General features: G+C 36.5%; 1 protein-coding gene across 1 annotated transcript in view; it reads left to right on the forward strand.

The window, feature by feature from the left end:
* The first annotated feature begins 13809 nt into the window (after positions 1 to 13809).
* Positions 13810 to 19822, forward strand: part of LOC149802592 (cytochrome P450 3A9-like) — a 31315-nt gene continuing 25302 nt past the window's right edge. The window contains exon 1 of the mRNA XM_089951870.1: positions 13810 to 14092. Coding sequence (XP_089807996.1) covers positions 14022 to 14092 — 71 coding nt within the window. The 5' untranslated portion in view covers positions 13810 to 14021. The remainder of the gene's footprint in view (positions 14093 to 19822) is intronic.

The raw sequence follows: 19822 nt of genomic DNA on the forward strand, positions 1-19822 counted from the left end.
TTCCTACAAACAGCACAAATGATTTTCCAAACTATAAATAAGGCAAATGACGCCTTTTACTATTCGGAAATTGGGGACAAAAATAGATACCGGATGTAGGGTGCGACCCTCTGCGGAACCCGATTCCCCTTTACCACCTCCGGACGTGTACTATCTAGGTGAGTGGGTGTGGACCAGTCCCACCCACCTTTAGTCCCGTGAGACATAAATGTCTCGAAATCGGACCAATCTAAGAGCACTTTCTAAGTGCATTAATGTGTTGGGGGAAATGGCACCATACCTTCCCCCTCGAAACAATATAATATTCCCAAATGGAAAATAAATCAGTCGTAAATGCCCGAAAGGGTGACATACGACTTTAATCCAAATAGTTAGTTCTATGTAAGTTTTGGTGACGTTATGTTTTCCTTCATGTCCGTGCTTGACAAATATAAAGGGAGCGCTCGTCAGTCTGGCTACCCATAGTTGATTCGTGAACTAAACATGAGGAGCAGAATCACTAAATTAATTGAACTTCAGATGCACCTGGAGCATACCAGACGACTCCTGGATGAGCTGACCATGGAAGCAGTCCAGGTAAAGGATAGGATAGAAGAAGAGGAGGAAAAAAAGAAGAAATGAGAGGAGAAGGAAAGAAAAAGAACTATCCTACCTCACCTCATGCTGAGACCTCTGTGTGAGGTCAAGCCTGATGTGAGGTGACCTGCACAGACACCAGCAGTACCATAACCACTACCAACACAGCAGCCTTAACCAGTACCACAGCCAGTAGCAGTACAGGTACGTGTGGAAAATATAAGGAAGCCACAACATCCCCGACTACAAAATAGAAGAGAGCGGGAAGTCTTCACTATCCCTGAATGTGAAAACTGGGAAAGTAAAGCGAATCAACCCCCCTCTGCGTTCCCAACAACAACGGTGAATTCGTCGAACGATTGGAGTCGCCGTGGTATCTTTGGTGCCAGGCCTGGAAGACGTCACCATTAGCCAGGTGAAACTGAGGATAAAAAACAGCCCTTTTCAGAGCTAAAAAAAAACTCTAGAAAAGAGACGCTATTCAAATTGCCAATTTGAGAGAGTGATGAGTAGTGTAATTATAAACACTCACTCTTTTATTGATTTGATTGTGTGTGTGTGTGTGTGTGTGTTTGTATGAGCTCAAGTAAGTTTGTGCGGATATTAGAGTGTGTGTTTGAATAAGTGAGCATACGTTCGTGTGGATAGTAGATTTTTTGGGTTTGTAAGCATTCACGTACGTTTGTGTGGATAGTAGTGTGTGTGTGTGTGTGTGTGTGTGTGTGTGTGTGTGTGTGTGATTTTTTAACTTCCCTTCTGTGTGGATGGTATATTTGGTTTTTTTTTTTTCCTTCCCGTGTGTGGATAGTAATATTGTGGTTATGTGGATAGTATAGTAAGGGTTTGTTTTTCTCCTTCCCGTGTGTGGGTAATATATTTTAGTTTTGCTTTTTCTTCTTCCGTGTGTGGATAGTAGATTTGGATTTGTGGATAGTATAGTAAGAGTTTATTTTTCTCATTCCCGGGTGTGGATAGTATATTTGTGGTTTGTTTTTGCTCCTCACCTCTGTATCGATATTAATTTGTGGGTTATTTTGCTCCTCGCCTCTGTGTGGATAGTAGATAATATGTGAAGTGAACGTAAGGGATGTTTTCCTTCACGTCCGTGCTTGACAAATATAAAGTCAAAGTGTTCGTCGTTAGCGCCTTGCAAGCAGTATGGGGAAATATGTCCTGGCTAATTGTGGATTTGGAGCAAAGTGCCCCAATTGCGTTGATGATAAAGATCTCCGGCTTGTTTTCAATATATATCCGAAATATGAAGAACAAAGGAAACAAATGGTCAATACACTAAGGAAAATTAACTCGTCATATACCTACCCCGAACTTTTTTACCAAACTAACCCAAACCCCAATCAAACAATTGATGCTATGTTGATTTTCCTTAAGGAAATTGACAAAATCAATAAATTATAAGCCAAACAAATCCATATACTCAGACCGACCGGACACATAGGGCGATTGCATAAGTAATATATTTTAAGGCATACTTAAATAAATAGGACAAATTAATAAACATCGATACAACGTTAGACTGTACACTAACGGACATCCCTCTTAGTGCTGCTGGGTGGGAAAGTGGGGGCGGGAGTAACATACAGCCCGAATAGAGGCGAGTATCGCCAGAGCGCGGGCTGATGCTACACTTGCACCTATCACCCACTTCAGCACCATGAGCTGTCCAAATGTATAGTCTATTAAGCAATTCAACAAGTAATCGGTAATTAGGGAACCATCACACATACTAGCATCTATCTTCTATCATTACTTAAAGCATGATGAATCGACTTAAAATATACTAATTATGACTGGCCAACAAAATTAAAAGTTATAAGGTGGCTTAAATCTCAGCCATCAGGGCCTGCTGGACAATGCGGCAACAAACTGACCATAAACTAACTACAAAACTAGAGCAACAACCCAAAATTATATCTATAAGGTGGCTAAAAGCCCAAAGCCATCAGGACCTGCCACACAAGGTGGCACCAAATTATATAATAGGAATTATGTCCTTAAAATATTGATCTATAAGGTGACTAAAACCCCAGTTATCAGGCACCCCGCACAAGGCGGAAACGTTTATTTTTAGAATAGAAAACCAAATATGATTCGATTAAATAATTTTATCCCTAAAATAGATTAGGAGATTCATCTTGCTATCTATATCTATATCTTTTCTATAAACAGCACAAATGAGTTTCCAAAAGTATAAATACGGCAAACGACGCCATTTACTATTCGGAAATTGGGGACAAAAATCGATACCTGATGTAGGGTGCACCCATTACACTGGTCCTCCTTTGCCGCCTCCAGATATGTACCATCTAGGTGAGTGCGTGTGGACCATTCCCACTCGCCACTAATCCCGTGAGACATAAATGTCTCGAAACCGGACTAATCTAATAGCACTTCTTAAGTGCATTAATGCGTTGGGGAAAGTGGCATCATCTTTTCCCCTGGAAAAAATCAATCATTCCCAAATGGGAAATAAACCGGTCGTACATGCCCGAAAGGGCGATAAACGACCTTAATTAATTCAATCAGTCAGTCAGTCAGTCATTCGCGCCTCATTCAGCAAGAGGACGCCGACCAGGCAACATCGTGGAGCATTCTGTCCTGTCGTCCGCGTGGCGGCTATGAGATTTATCGCGAAGATAGGTGACAATGATGAGTCACTAGCCATACATGGACTAATTGTATGCCCGGGACAGCCAGAAACAGTGCAGGAACACCCTAGGAGATGTCAAAAGAAATAACCGGAGCGCCGACCGCCATACGATAGGGGAAGAGAGCGATAAAGCGTGCTGCACGTGGGCCACGACGAACCATTAAAATAGCAAAAAAGGGAGCGTGGCAAATATACATGTGCAAGCCGCTCGCGGAAACCTGTTAACTTACCTCGTCGGTTCTAAGACAAAAGAGCTGGGACTTAATGTGGTGGACGGCGTTATCAGCGCAGTATTAACGCTGCGTCTGAAAAAGGATCCTGACTGGGAAAAGATCGCAGACCTTGTTTGTAGAGGCCACTTAGTGATACCCACAAGCGAAGGACATGCCTGCCGATTACCAGTGTAGACTATATCCGGACAAGCTACGACATTCCTGACCTCGAAATGTATTGCCGAGTTATTTTCAAGTTGCCTGGTCGAATAATCTTGGTTCTCATTTTGGCTAGAGAACCTATTTGATAATATCTATTTTAACAACGAACATAATTTGATTTGTTTCTTACCACCATCAAAAGTTTAATCTCTTATTTTTACTTATGCGTGATACAAAATATTTATAAGTCATTTCGACTTTACTGATTGGTAAATAATTAGTGTATTTATTTTAATTTAATTAGTGTATCGAATGTACACTTTGTACACTAAATTCCAACTTTAGAATGAATCATTATTTTTAATTTTTAGACTTGCTGGATTTGATCTAATTGCATAGGTGGTTAACACATTATTGGTATATTTTACTGTCCATTAGAAAATCTGGACTAGATTTGAAATAAGTACCGGCTGACGTTTTTGGGAGTTCACAGCATCCATGGCTGGCTTTCCGAGTCCCTTGCTTCCTGACCTCTTTCAGACATCGTACCTTGACGGAATGTGGAACCATTTCCACCCGTCAAAAAACCAGGTGTCCTAATGTGACATCATCGCTGCCGACCAATCGTAGCGGATGTTACATACTGCTTGGGTTGACACCTGGTGCGTTCAATCGCAACTGAATTCCAACTTTTTCAATCACGAGTGCGTGTTGGGTTCATTCCCATTCATGACGACCCTACATTCAGATCGTTAGGGACTAATTAGCCACACCATCTAATGGCCAAATTAATAAGTGTTCTTTGAACACATAAATGCCTGGGGGATGAGGCACCAATTCCTTACCCCAGGAGTAATTAGAAAACCAGCTGTGCTGGAATAAATCGTCGAGCATGCCCTAACGGGCGAAATCGACGTAAATTCAATTATAGATCGATAGATCGTTCGCGCCATTCAAGCTTGAATAAACCAAGATGGCAATACACTTGTTCAACAATTTGAAGGATAGTTGGTATTGGATGGTAGATGCGGAGTATGTAGTAGAAAGAAATGAAAGAGAATGGAGGTTCCCAGGCAGCCTGGACTTTGCGAACAGCCTGAAAGTAGCCAGGGACCACATACAAGGGATGATAGAAGAGGAAGTAGAGAAGTTGAGAGGTTTCATAAATCCTAAATATGTAAGAGTCGGAACGTTGAAGCAGACCCTTGATATTGTTATCAAAGTGAGATGTTTTTCGGATGATATCTTCAATTTGACAGAGTGGCCATTTGTCAAACGGGGACTGGACAGACTAAAGAAAGCCGAAGAAATTGTGAAAAAGGTAATGGAAGAAGAAGTAAAGAAAATTAAAGATATCTGGGGAAAAAGAGAGAAAGGAAAAAGAAAACAAAAATAAAAGGAGGAGTTTGACAAACTGAATAAGGCTTGGATGAAGGTGCAGGAACAATTTAGAGCCATGGGCCATCCTGACTGGATAGAAGAAGATGAAAACAAGAAGAAGAAGAAGGAGAAAGGAATCATTGGGAAAGTGAGCAGCTGGTGGAACAACTGGATAAAATAGAAGAAGAACCCAAATATCCTTTTCAGGGCCACTCATATCCCTCGAAAAGATTTGCTTTCTTGCCTCAATTTATTTTTAGTTAGTTGTATAGTTGTTTGTCTGTTGTCTATTGTCTGTTGTCTGTGTTAACTCTGTCTCTGTCCCGCCAGTTCCGTTTCCGCCAAGCGTTCTAAATAAAATAGGGAAATGGGCAGACAAATGGGGGTTCACACTATCTCACAAAAAACCATTGCAGTTCTATTCTCCCCCAAACATCAAATCAAAACAAAATACCATAAACTTACCATACAAAATAAAACCATTACATTTGTTAAAGTTGCTAGATTCCTGGATATGTACTATGACGAACATCTAAACTAGGGGCATCATATAGACCAACTATTTAGCAGTTGTAATAAGGATCTAAACTTACTTAAAAACCTTAAAGGGGCCACATGGGGATCCAACCAGTAAACTATGTTAACACTATACAGGACGTTAATAAGATCTAAATTAGACTATGGGTGCCAAATATACAACTCGGCACCATCTAAATAGCTTAAGAAATTAGACTCGATTCAAAGAAAAGCACCAATAATATGCACCGTCACTCTGCCGTCGGTATAGCTAGCTGAGCTCCAAATTCTAACTGGAGAATTATCACTGCACTTAGGAAGGCAGGAGTTGACCTTAGGATACGCAGCTAGATTATCAACCCACCACAATTCACACCCCACCCGGGTAGCATTCAATAAATGTAATAAACCATTCAGCAATAAATTAGTACCCAACGTACCTGTAGGGAAACACGTACCTCAACTAACTGGACGATTACCAATAGCCAACTTCCAGGCTGAAATCGCTAAAAACTATGACACAATGCCATGGACTAACATCAAACCATAAATCAACACACAATTAACGAAACTTGGCAACATAAATGAACAGGAGCTTAAGATAAAATCAATTTCCACAATAGAAATAATGACTAAATACCCTAATTCAGTCAAAATTTACACTTATGGATCCAAAAAGCAGACCCTCCCCCCCCCCTCCCGAACAGCAGCAGCAGTATTAATTCCTGAATTGAACATTCATATGGGAAATAGACTACCGGATCATTGCTCCATATACACAGCTGAATTCTGGGCCATCATGGAAGCCGTACGATGGATCAAAGAAAATAAAATAAAAAAGCAGTAATATTAAGTGACTCGCTAAGCGTCATTTCATCTATCCTCAACAATAACACCGACTCAAGAGAAAATTTCCTGTCAATTAAAGAGCTTAATAATAACCATCAAATAGTTGACTTCATGTGGATACCATCCCACATTGACATCAAAGGAAATGAATTAGCTGATCAAGTAGCGAAGCAAAAACTACATGACCCAACTTATACTAACCTCCACTACCGTGTTAGTGAATTATTAAGTATAACCAAAATTTATATCAATAAGATATGGCAATAAAACTGGAACTGAGATGCTACAGGCAGAAAACTACACTCCATCATGAAAAACGTCACCAGATCTAGGACACCACCAAAAGTGAACAATAACGATCAAAGGACCAGAATCAGAATTTACACAGGAAAAAACAAATTGGCCAGCATCTTTGGGCAATACATAGGACCCCAACCCCACAACCCAAACTGCTACCACTGCCGGGTTCCAGAAAACCTAACACATATATTCAACACCTGCCACTAACTAAAAAAGGAAAGAACCAAACTAAAAATGGAGCAAAATAAGATTGGATGCCCGGAAACATGCCCAGGATTTTTAATGAATAACAACCCTAACCTCAATCTCACCTATATAAATATAATTAACTTTATACATGAATCTGGGTTACAAAACAAAATATAAAACCAAAATTACATAATTCAATTGTTATCAACTAGGAGACTGGCTAACAAACCAAATGTAAGGACCAATAAGAACAGATGCCTTTGACATGTCTTAGCGACCCGAGTATTCGGCAAAGAAATCTATCTTATCCAAATAATTTTAGCCAGAAAATAACATCACACAACTAGTACAGACTAACAAACTTAAACATAGGGAACAAAAAAGATCAGATGTCTTTGACACGTATTAGCGATTTAGATTTAGCCTGGAAATAAACCTCACATAACTAGTATTCAGGCTAAGAAACTCAAATTTAGGGGGAAAATAAGATCAGATGTCTTTGACACGTCTTAGCGACCCGAGTAATCGGCAAAGATTTCTGTCTTAATCAAACAGACTTAGCTTGAAAATAAAAATAACACCAAACAAATCTAACCACATAAAATAACAACTGACAATAAGGCAACTAGGAATAGAAAAAAGAAGGAAAAAAATAATTGAAAAAAAATTAAAAAAATTAATATAATTTATTCTCTTTTACATATTGAATCTAACCACTCCTTTTCCTCTTTCTCTAAAAAATATTTGACTAAGCTAGTATGCACGTAGCACCACTAATACCTCTGAGAATGCTCTAGCCGAAGGTGATAGTAATATCTATACCACGAGAAATTCTAGGCCCCCTAAATTAGAGCGTATAAGGTGGTGCAACACCAAAGACCATCAGAGCCCGCTGCACAAAGCAGCAAAACTATAAACAACTTAGGAAAGAAGGACCCCAAATTAGCATCTATAAGGTGGTCTAAACTCCAACGACCATCAAGCCCAGCAACAAAAGGCTGCAAATAAAACAGCGATAATTTAGACAAGTAAGACCCTAAAAACAGAAATCTTCATATAAGGTGGTCTCAAAAGTCCAAGACCATCAGGACCAGCCACATAAGGTGGTAAACTTTACTAAAAACTGTCACCTAAGATACCTCTCCTAAGCTAAATTCTTAACTCAAAACAGCACAGTTTTTTTTTCAAAATTTTGTTGGACGAAAATTTAGACCCAATATCCTGAAGCCTAGGAGCACCGACCTGTGATCTTGGAGCCGCCTTTCCAAAGTCTCCTTTCTTGCCACGGCCAGACACCAAAATAAATAACGTGCAGTGCACACCCTTAATACTACTGGAAATTCAGTACTAGCATATGTGTGTGTGATAGGACCATTCCTACTCATACCCACCTAAATGCAGCTAAGTAGTAGAGATTGAATAGGTCGAGTGTGTGTTGGGTCTATTCCCATTCGCCTTCAAGCCCTCCATTCAGACAGATAGGGACAAATCTTAGTCCCACTACCTGACGGATTCAATCAAACAGTGCACCGTGAGCGCATAAAAGCCTGGAGGAAGTGGCTCGAATTCCTTCCCCTAGGAGTAATTAAACAGCCTACCGTGTAGGCATAAAACAGTGGTACATGCAAGACTGTGCGAAAACCACTTAAATCTAAATTAACTAACTAACGCGTTCGCGCCATTCAACATTAAATAAACGAAGATGGCGACAGAGTTGTTTAACCAGTTAAACGACAGTTGGTACTGGATGATGGATGCCACCTATGTGGTGGAAAGGCTTGAGAAGGAATGGAGGTATCCAGTTACCAATGACTTTGCGACAAGTCAAGTGACCAGCCTGAAAAAGGTAGCCAGAGATCTGGTACAAGGCATGATCGAAGAGGAAGTAGAAAAGTTACGAGGCTTCATTCAACCAACATACGTGAGACTGGGCATCTTGAAGGCCCTTGATAATGCAATGAAAGGAGTGGTCCTTTGTGAAGTGGGGGCTGAACTAGCTAAAGAAAGCAGAAGAAGTAATGAGAAAAGTGCTGAAAGAAGAAGACGACAGGTGGTCTAAAGAAAGAAAGGAAAAAGAAAATAGAAAGAAAAAAGAGGAGATTGAAATCAAAACTGGATGAAGGTGCAGGAAAAATTTAGATCAATGGGCCATCCTGACTGGATGCCAGAGAAAGAGAAAAAGAACAAGATAGGAATGATTGACAAAGTGAGGAAATGGTGGAAGAACTGGAGAAAATAGAAGAACCCAAAGGCCCTTTTCAAGGCCACTCATATGCCTCGAAACGATTTGCTTTCTTGCCTAAAATCTTTTTAGTTGGTTGTATAGTTGTTGTTCCATTCCTATTGTCCTTATATAACAGCCCAACCTTTTGTCCGTATACAGGCCCAAGACCTTTTTGACTTGGTTTTCCATTGTCCATTTAAATATTGTCCGGGGGTGGTGGTCTGCAATGTATTTTCCCATTGTCCGTATATCCCCCCCCCCCCTTCACTACTTCTGTTCATTTGAATGCGTCTTTCTCCAAACGATTACAAGCTTTTTATCTCAAGTTGATAATTAGCTCAACGCATGACTTCACCCAATATAACTGTGCAAGCAAGTCAACTTAGTGTATCCTTTTCAGTTTAAACCCTATTGCAAGTAATGCTGTAAGTTTTGAAATGTATAACATACGTGTTACTGTTTCAATGCACAAAATAATTTTGGTTCGGTTGCTTGTGTACCATTTTAATCATTTGTCTGTTTCAAATCATGTAATTTTAACCATGAACAAGTTTCTTCAGGTGTTTGCAGTTTTCTTGAAGTGAGCATAAAGATATAACAGATTGTCTGAATCCACTTCAAGTATACAACCAGTATGACTATTTACAGCATTTCAAGCACGTATGCAACCAGTGTGATTATTTATAGTATTTCAAGCAAGTATGCAACCAGTATGACTATTTACAGTATTTCAAGCACGTATGCAATCAGTATGCCTATTTACCGTATTTCAAGCACGTATGCAACCAGTATGACTATTTACCGTATTTCAAGCAAGTATGCAACCAGTGTGACTATTTATAGTATTTCAAGCAAGTAAGCAACCAGTGTGACTTTTAATAGTGTTTCAAGCAAGTATGCAACCAGTGTGACTATTTACAGTATTTCAAGAAAGTATGCAACCAGTGTGACTATTTATAGTATTTCAAGCAAGTATGCAACCAGTGTGACTATTTATAGTATTTCAAGCAAGTATGCAACCAGTATAACTATTTCAAGCAAACTTACTTCTACCCATCTAATTTCTGTACTCCTTGCAATGTAAGCTTCTTTTTATTACCAGCATATATCGAATGAACTTGGCTAGTCTCATGACAGCCACCACTATATTTTACCTTACTGTTGTCGTTCCGTGACAATGATTTTTCAATAGGTACATTAATATTTTCGTTTGCATAAAATTCTTTATTTGCTTTTGAGTAGATTTGTGGTGTTATACTAATTCCACCAGAAATTTCACTTTAAATATCCAGAAAATGTCAGTCTGTTAAACGTTCTAATTCAAATTCGCTTTAGAAGCTAACCCGGTACCACTATAATAATGTACTAGGTCAAGTTTGCAGTGATCCATTTAGGCACTCCTAAATTATTCGAAGATGTCATATAACTTCCAGCGTGTCAACATTACTGCAATGGTCATTATTTTGAATCGTTAACTGACGAGTTAAACATTCCTTTTCTTTGGATGGTATTACTGTGTTATGTCTATCTATATTGTGTGTTTAACTTTTGCCCATGATTGTAGATTGCAAGAGTCATTTGTAAACTACATGTTACATAGCTAATATTTTGTCCATGATTGTAGATTATCCTTTTACTTTCTTGTAAAGCCACATGTAAAACACATGAATGCATTCATTTCCTCTATAAACAACTGACTTGTATGATTTGTGAACTGGCTTCAATCCAGTCAAACATTTATTTTGTTCTTTCGCTTATTATGCATGTAAAATGTGCAACATGTGCAACATGCATCTGTTTGATATGTATTGCTGTCACGCGTTACTTGTGCACATCATGAAGACTTCTAGTTCGGTAAAAAAAAGTACTTTCGAAATGACAATAAACAGCATACGGAACTTTGCATTGATGAAGATTATTTCAAATTTTTACAACTGATCCGTCTGTAGGCATTATATATGTTGAGTTTGTCTTCAATACATCATGGCTTTTGTGTTCTTAAACTTTTCTAGCTAAAAAAAATCAAATATTATATTATAGTTTTCTTTTTCTTGTCATTCTGGTTCATTTGTGATGACACCAATAAGGGTCGGTCTTTTATTGGAAAGCAATATTACCTTCCATCTGTGTAATATTAGGATCACTTGAATCAAATACGACCGACATTCAAACGTGTCTGACTTTCTTTGTCTCGGTTATTCTATGAGATTTAATGTGCTTTCTCTTTATACCACTCTCTAACCATTCCAGTACATTATATGTAATTACATATATATGAATTATTTCCCAAATTTGCTTAAATCGTTAATTTAAATGATCATTCAATCAATCAGAAGACTTTTTCAAATTTTCTACGTGACCATGTGATGTGTTTGACATAAATTTTAAGGCATACAAAAAACATTGTCTTTATATTTAACAATAATGCAAGCTTTGTTGTTTTTCACCCAATTAAAGATCCAAATAATGTGCCCACACAGCGATTGATGCCCATGTTTGTGCAATGATAAATAATCAACACTGTAAAACATTCTTTTTTCGCTTATTTTCTGTCCAAATTTGGTACGTAAAATGCCAAATAAACGCTTGATGAAATCAATCATTTCATCCGCTTCTTATATTCATAGGCTTTGTTCTGTGACAAAATTCTTTGTATTCAATTTTCTCTCCTCTTAGGTGAGTCTCTTGATAAGTCTGATCGTTAAGTCAAACTGTTACTTTTACAAAACCAATAGTTTAAATTTCCGAACCATAATTTTCTTCTAAATTTTGGAATCATTATTTTCTTAAAGTATGGCTCAATGGCATTGAAAAAGTTATACAAATCTTGATTATTCCCACCGTAGAATTTGTACTAATTTTCCTGGTTCTTGACTTAATTTCTAAGTCTAGTCGTTCTGATTCTATTTACAGTCTGGGTACTTATATATCTTAATCCTGTTTTTAATTGGGTAAGTATTAAAGAAGGTTTCGAGTTGTTCCTCACTTTTGAATAGTTAGATCAATTTGTGAAGTTTTAATTAAACAACTGCATTTCATTTCTAAGGTTATGCAGTGGAAATAGGCATAAGAATATATTTCAAAGTTATTTATTATACATTTGTGAGCTTTGGCAAAATGCAATCAGTATTTTAGTCATATAATCTTATATATGTACTCATTTCAAACGAAATTTATGAAACTAGCTGAATAATATCATGGCTTGCAAGATATAGAAACTATTCCATTCGGCACTTAAATTTCATTTTAAATGAGCACTCGTGTAAGATTCTGTCTATCTTTTAATATATATATATATATATATATATATATATATATATATATATATATATATATATATATATATATATATATATAACAACTTTTAATGAACATTAAGCTATCATATGTTTTAATTTTTTCTAAAATTAGTTCCCTTTGTTTTAAGTTTATCTTTCAAAAATATGTATTGTTCATAAATTGTTTAAGTTGTAAAACAATGTATAATGTGTTAACAAATTCTATTTTTTTATTTGGAACATGTTTAATATATTTTATTAAAATTTGATAACCTTTCAAGTTAATTCAAATTTTGTTTTAGTATTTCTGTGGTGTTTTAAATTTATATCTTGAGAAGAAATTACAAAGATTTTGGACAATTTTACCTCAGTATCTAAAGCCTCTGCTACTGTAGGTAGTATATCGGAGCTGTGCCATATACTAACTTTGGGGGAGGCCGCTTTACCAATTTCAGATATTTTTATACACTCCCTGATTAAAGATTTAACATTCTTTAAATACATTACGTGTTAACTCTCTCTAAAGCTCTTTGGTGCACTACGGTTTCACGTTCTCAGTAATCTTACACTTTTTTAATTCATGTCCTTGGCACTGATTTGACTTCATATTAATTAGACTAAGGACCAATGCACTTTAATGCTTTAACTACGATGTTGCTGTACACTTGTGTGTGTGTGTTTACTTACACTAGTTTATGTTACGTTTCTAGTACGTTCGCCATGTAATTAATTTTGTTATACATCCACTAGATTATCTGTCCCATTTCTAGTACATTATGTATAACAAACGTTACTAAAAAAAAAGCCTTTGTATAGTTACGAGGAAACGAACTCAAAATAGCATAGGCACCACTCTGTAAGGTTTATTTCCATTTTGAATATTGTTATTGTGACAAGCAATTCAATTTAGTTTTTGCCGTGCAGAATACGGAAGTGGGCTGGTAATCTGATTCCACTGTGGTTCATTAACCCACTTTCTGGATACGCTCTGATAAATTCGGGTTTTTTTTGCATATACAAGTGGACTAGAACTACGATTAATAGATTGTCCCGAACGGTACCTCCTATCTACTGAAGTACATTCTTTCAAAGATAATATTGCTTGGTTAGGAACACTCTGCACCATATTGCATAACTAGGCGACTCCTCTCCGTCTGACGTTTTACTATCCAATTTTAGATATTTATCCCTACGTCGATCAATTCTGAGGTCACGTCAGTATGTTAAGAGCTACAAATTAGTTCCAAACATGTGGCTGCATTATTTTGTTAATTTTGATGAGTTAATGAAGTCAATATGATGATCCATTGGAAGTAAATTTAAAATAAGGACGATTTTTTCAAATAAAAGTTTGTTAATATGTGTTTTTGCAAAGCGTAAAATTGCGATGCTCATTCAAGAACTTCCTTTGTCAAATCTTCTTTTTCGGAGGTGCGTTGTTTTGCACGTTCTAAAGCTCTTCAGTTTCGGAAGTAAGTAAATCTTGCTTGTAGTTCTCAATCCCATAATGCCTAAGTAGAAGTGTTAGGTTTTAAAAACACACCGGAATGTGTGAAGTTTTGGTTAGACGCACAAGTTTGGAGGCACTTAAATTGTAATACCCACTCTTGTGTGACATTTGCCGTGTTGGACATTGGTACTGCGACATTCTCCTCGAGACTTTCAGCATGGACTTAGGATCTGCCTGTTTCAGTGCACTTCTACTCAGCACAGTGTTGCTGTTACTATTGCTTGTACAGTAAGTATATGAAAATAATCGTGAAGTGAAAAGTGGTTACATAAATACACACCTTTTGGTCAGTGATGGCTATGTGGCTTATCAAATATTGCAGACATAAAATGGTCATGTTGACTGGGGGGGGGGGAGTCAACCTCTTGATATAGTAATGCGCATTTCATATGTGGTAGAGATTACGTGATAAAAATAGCATCGTATGTCTAACAGATCTATTCATGTACAAAACGTATACTTTGCAAAGTCATATACTGTAATCATGCTGAAAGACGTCACTCTGTTGAAGAAAAAAGAGTTATCAGTGGTAGAGCCTATCTTTAACTGCGGCATCAACGCACTGCAGGATGATGATGTTGCCCAGCTCACCTCCCTCCTGGCTTACTACGTGTATTTCATTCATTTTGTGGCACAGCAACACAAGTGGGTATTTTGGTGCCGTGGTAATTAAAGTGTCTTGCCTAAGACGCATTAAAGTAGCTATGCAGGGCTGTTCCGATGGTAATGGATTTGATTGTCTGTTTAGGATATATAGGGTTTTACACAATTTTCAGCACATGATAGGCTATACATGGCGGCATGCATATTAAGTAGAAAAAGAACCATGGTAAACCATGGGAAGAACGACGGACCGACGCGAAGCAACAGGCAAACTTTCTTCTATAACTACCTCAGTTGAGTCGAGACTGGAAGTCACGCGGACTGAAGTGAGATACGTACGTGATCTGCATTGCGTGTGTGTGTGTGTGTGCTCGATAATATATATATATATATATATATATATATATATATATATATATATATATTGTGATCCGCACATCATGGCGCAGTATTACGCATATATAAACATTCTTGCAACTGAGTGCTGTCAATTCTAGGCCTATATATCAATGATGAATTTACACTCATTAATAAAACCATCTTTCATGTTTAAATCATAAGTGTGTCTTATACTGATTTAATCAATGTAAATAAAAATAGAAATTAAAAAATAAAACTATCGACTTATCAATTTGCAAATGTAATTGTGCATAGCCACAAAAGGCACATAACAACATTTTGTAGCGGACACACTCGGCAGGGATGTGAGTTCATCCAGTCGGTCAATACACACTTGCCTGTAGTCAATCTTAACTCCGTTCAAATGGTAAATATGTGTATTTGCATGAGATATAAATAAAATATATGTATAGTATGTACGCTGTATCTTTTATATACCACTTATTGTATAAAAAAGTTCATTAAAAGGAAACTCGGCATGTCGCGTTTTATTTTTAATGAAATATTTATACATCTCGTGGTATATCATCGATACTTCGTACTTACATACATACATACATACGTGTGTGTGTGTGTGTGTGTGATCAAGGTACAGATGGTCACTTTCGAGCCAGCTTTGTTGGGTCCTGATCATAGATTTCGTAGTTCGTGTATTTGAATGTTAAGTAGAAGTGCGTAAGTATTAGGTCGAAATCGAGGACGGCTATACCGGTAATTTGTTTGTCACCTAGTGTAGTGCGGAATACCATGCGACCGCCTAGTCGATGAGGTTTCTGCACTACACACATTTGGAAAATGTCTCAGCTGCACTGAAAACTTGAAATCAATCTCAACAGGGTATCTGTTTTTGATGTAAACAAAGCAAAATGTATATTGATGCATCTAAAACGAAGTGTGTGACAATTGGAACAATACAACTCCCACCCAGTGACATAAACTTCTCACTGTAAATAGCTCGTACTTGTCTAGCATTAAAAATAAAAGCTTCTGGTGTCTACTTTTGATCTAAACCCCAGTTGGAATTGACATACCGATTACCTGTATGCGATATCATCAAAACCATTCCTGTCCTAAAAATCCTGTCGATTATTTTTTACAATTCAGTCACGTGAACTTAATTGTTCTGGGTATATACTGCCACTGATAGACTACCATATGGTTTATGTTTAAAGTAGGTTTGTCGATTGTAAGTGTATCGGTCGAGGTGTATGGAGGGGGATTACCGCCATAATTATATACATGTATTTTCTAATCTTCCTTTATGCATTATTGTAAATGGCTGCTTGCAAGTTCTACTTTCATAATTCTGTCCCTGTATATTGTATTTTTCATTGATGCAAATTGTACGTGGCAGTTTGCAAGTGTTTCTTTCCTTCTGCATTATTGTCAATGGTTGCTTTTGCAAGTGCTACATTCTTAATTCTAGTCATGAATTTTCTATTCTTCATTGATGCAAGCTGTAAATGGCTGCTTGCAAGAGCTTAGATCTACTTTCCTTCTGCGTAAATGTGTCTTGCATTTTGCCAAACGCTCAATTCATTACGTAGTTTGTCGTATGGCAGACGCTATGTCAGTTATTACAGTTTTTAATATTCTATTTATAAATTTGCTAGATCACAAGTTACAGATTGCACCTTCTAAAATCATGACTATAATGTAGCATCAAGCACGTTGCAAGTTAGCATCATGGAAGTTAGGATAACATAATGTCTCATTATGACAACAGATGGCGCTGTGACACGTCCATTTCTTACAATACGACTACTCCCCTGACCATTGCAACAAGAGGTTATACCTTTTTATGGTATGTTTGGGCGTCTTATTTAAAATATCGTCAGAGTCAGCTGATTTCTCAGAGCATTAACATTCGGAAGAGATGTGGCTTGCAAGAAGCACACAACAAATTAAATGTATAAAGTTTTATACAATTAGATGTATTTACACAATGTTATATTTCCGCTGACCCTTACCACCCCATTTTTAATTGGACATTTTGTGGGTGTAAATTACCTCTTCCGCACGGTGGCAGAATAGGGTAGACGCTTACAAACAAGGTTTATGGTCCTAATTTGTTTTTATATTCTCATTTACAATGTTATCAATTTAGAGCATGTCTATTATTTTAGAGTGCATTGCAAATTTAGCTTTTTGTATCAATAAAGACCTCATAAGGTAAATATTCAGATTATACGGAATTCTTATATATGTATGGCATCGATGATTATGCAATAGCCCGCAAGTATTGTCACTAGATGTCAGTGACAAGTATGTCATATCTCCAATTTTTTAAAAACATCTCTAATTCCAATACAATAGCAAGAGGCAAATGACTTGCAACAAGGACATCACATACAAAGCATATACTGTAGCATAGCTATATACTACACAAATATGAACTTATTTCATTATATAAGAAAATAAATTCGAACAATATAAAACTGAAAACTACATTTTTTATTATTTAAAATCGTATTCATCCATATATGAAGTGATATTTATAGTACAGATAAGATGATTGATTGTAAGATACTTCACTGATAAAACATCAAACTCCTTTGGTAGCAATTTTAAATTATAATACATTGAATATAAATAACGTTGCTACCACTATCAGTAACCAGCTCAATTCGTTTTTATTATTACTGCTATTATACAGTACCAAACTTGCTTGATACATTTGGATATGAAATTAATGTAGTAGTTAAAAAGATTAATACGAATTTTTACACGTATCTTCTGAGGATGTGATTGTTTTCTGTTAGAAGAGTAACACCCCCCACCCCCATAGTTTTTTAAACACTTTAAAAGATTTTAAGGCTACTCACAGCTCAGGCTGTTGTAGCATCCATTGCGCCCCCGCATAAACATCTTCATTTGTCTGTGATTTTATCATTATTTTATATTGTTTAAAATATAAGTTAATACTGTCATGACACACAAATATCAGCACAATACAACTATGCAATAAAGTAATAATAAATTTTTAAAAAAGGCTATATTCAGTCCTGTGTTTAACTTTTCATAAGAAATATTAGTGAAAAATAAATATTTGATGTAAACCGGCATTCATAAAAACAATATTGTTTGATGAATTAGTCTAAAACAAAAATTATCATTCAGGTAGGCAATTATAAGCAACAAATACCTGGATTGTCTTGTCTTGAAGCCAAACAAGTACCAGTTTGTCGCTCTTTGGAGACCACCTGATGTACCTGCTGTTGATGAGTGGTCAGTGAGCAATCAAATTGTTGTTCCTAAGTCGTACAGACAGGAAATTCATAGTCTAGCTGGTCAGTTTGGTGTCAGTAAGACTTATCACAAGATCCTGAATCATTTTTATTTGCCGAAAATTAAAATTGATGTTTATAAGTGCTGTAGATCTTGCCACACTTGTCAAATGGTAGGAAATCCAATCATAAGATATATAAGGCACATCTGCAACCTATTCCTGCATTTGACCATTTGACAAGCCATTTAGCAGACAAATGGTAGCTGTCAGTTCCTTACCTAATACCAAGTCAAGCAACCAATACTTGTTGACCATAATGTGTGCGTCCTCAAGAATTATATAGGCTATTCCTATGATGAATATTAAAGCAAAGACTGTTCTAAAAGTTTAAGCAATGTTTTTTAACAGTTGTTTGCCTCCCCAAATCTGTCCAGCAATTTAATGTTTGATTATTTCCAACAACTTATGCATAATTTCGACATCCAACAGCTTAATTTTTCTGCCTATCACCCTGAAAGTCTTGGGGCTAGGACAAGACTGTCCGAAAACACTCTCACCTACCCAGGATACATGTATATAATTATATTGAATTAAACCTTAAAAAAAGACAGTAATCAGTAAAATCCTACGTTGTATAATTATCGAGTAAGATCAGGAGAGTTTTTTTCTTCCCCATGTTGGTAATTATCATGAAATGAAACACCCCATGATTACCCCAAACAGCAAAACACTGCCGTTTTGGTGCATTCTCTCTCTCTCTCTCTCTGTTTGATCATAGATAATTCATTAAACTGCTTTTTTTATTGCAAAGAGCACAACACTTCATAAGTCGGAATCATGCGTATCTACATTCAGATTTCAAAAATTCTTTCAAAGTTTTTTAAACAAAAATCTTTAATGTGACAAAGAGCAGCTGAATAATTAGAACATAAGGGTGCTATATTTATATTTTTTAAATTCTTGAACTAATTTATTATTTTTAATTGGCTTGATAATGGTAAGAATTACAATAAATTAAAGTAACATCTTCTGTAACGTAATGTCTTTTTTCTCTAATGATTTCCATTTTTAGAGACACAAGTTTTAAAGGATGCAAACCGGTTTTAAGGCTGTTTTTTAAAATAAATACGTTACAAGCTTTAAGGTTGAGGTTCTTACATTAACAATGCAAATTAAGTATTTAAAAATAATTGTGCACTAAATCTAATACCTCTAATTGCATGTAAACAGTGTTATCACGATACGAACATGATTTTCCACGAATTGATTATTTATGCTTTTGCTACAAAATATCTTCCATAATGAAGATTGTGATAAGAATAAGAAAACCTTTAGGAATTCTTAATTTCTTTTTAATGTCATTTTACTTATGAACCTTTTTTATGTGCTATTGATGTTGCTATGAAGTATATTATTTTCGCCTGAGCTTATGTACAATAATATCACAGGAAAGGATGAACGTCTGGGAGGTGCGTCAAAATGGGTAACGTACAATGCTATCCGCACAACCAAGGGTCGTCTGATGAAAGCTCGTTAAGAAGAGTTACGAGGGAATATATCATTTTCGTTTCTGATCCTTACTTTGCTAAAATAACTAATGTTTCCAAATGTAATGAGATATATCACTAAGAAGTAGATTTATTAAACGGTGAAAGTAAATACTAAAGTGCGTCAAAACTGGGGTTGAAGAAGATTGACCACACTGCTGTAATAGTATGCGTTTTTGT

The sequence above is a fragment of the Sinohyriopsis cumingii genome, chromosome 3 (assembly GCF_028554795.1).
Source record: "Sinohyriopsis cumingii isolate HCF-2022 chromosome 3, ASM2855479v2, whole genome shotgun sequence".
Classification (NCBI taxonomy): domain Eukaryota; kingdom Metazoa; phylum Mollusca; class Bivalvia; order Unionida; family Unionidae; genus Sinohyriopsis; species Sinohyriopsis cumingii.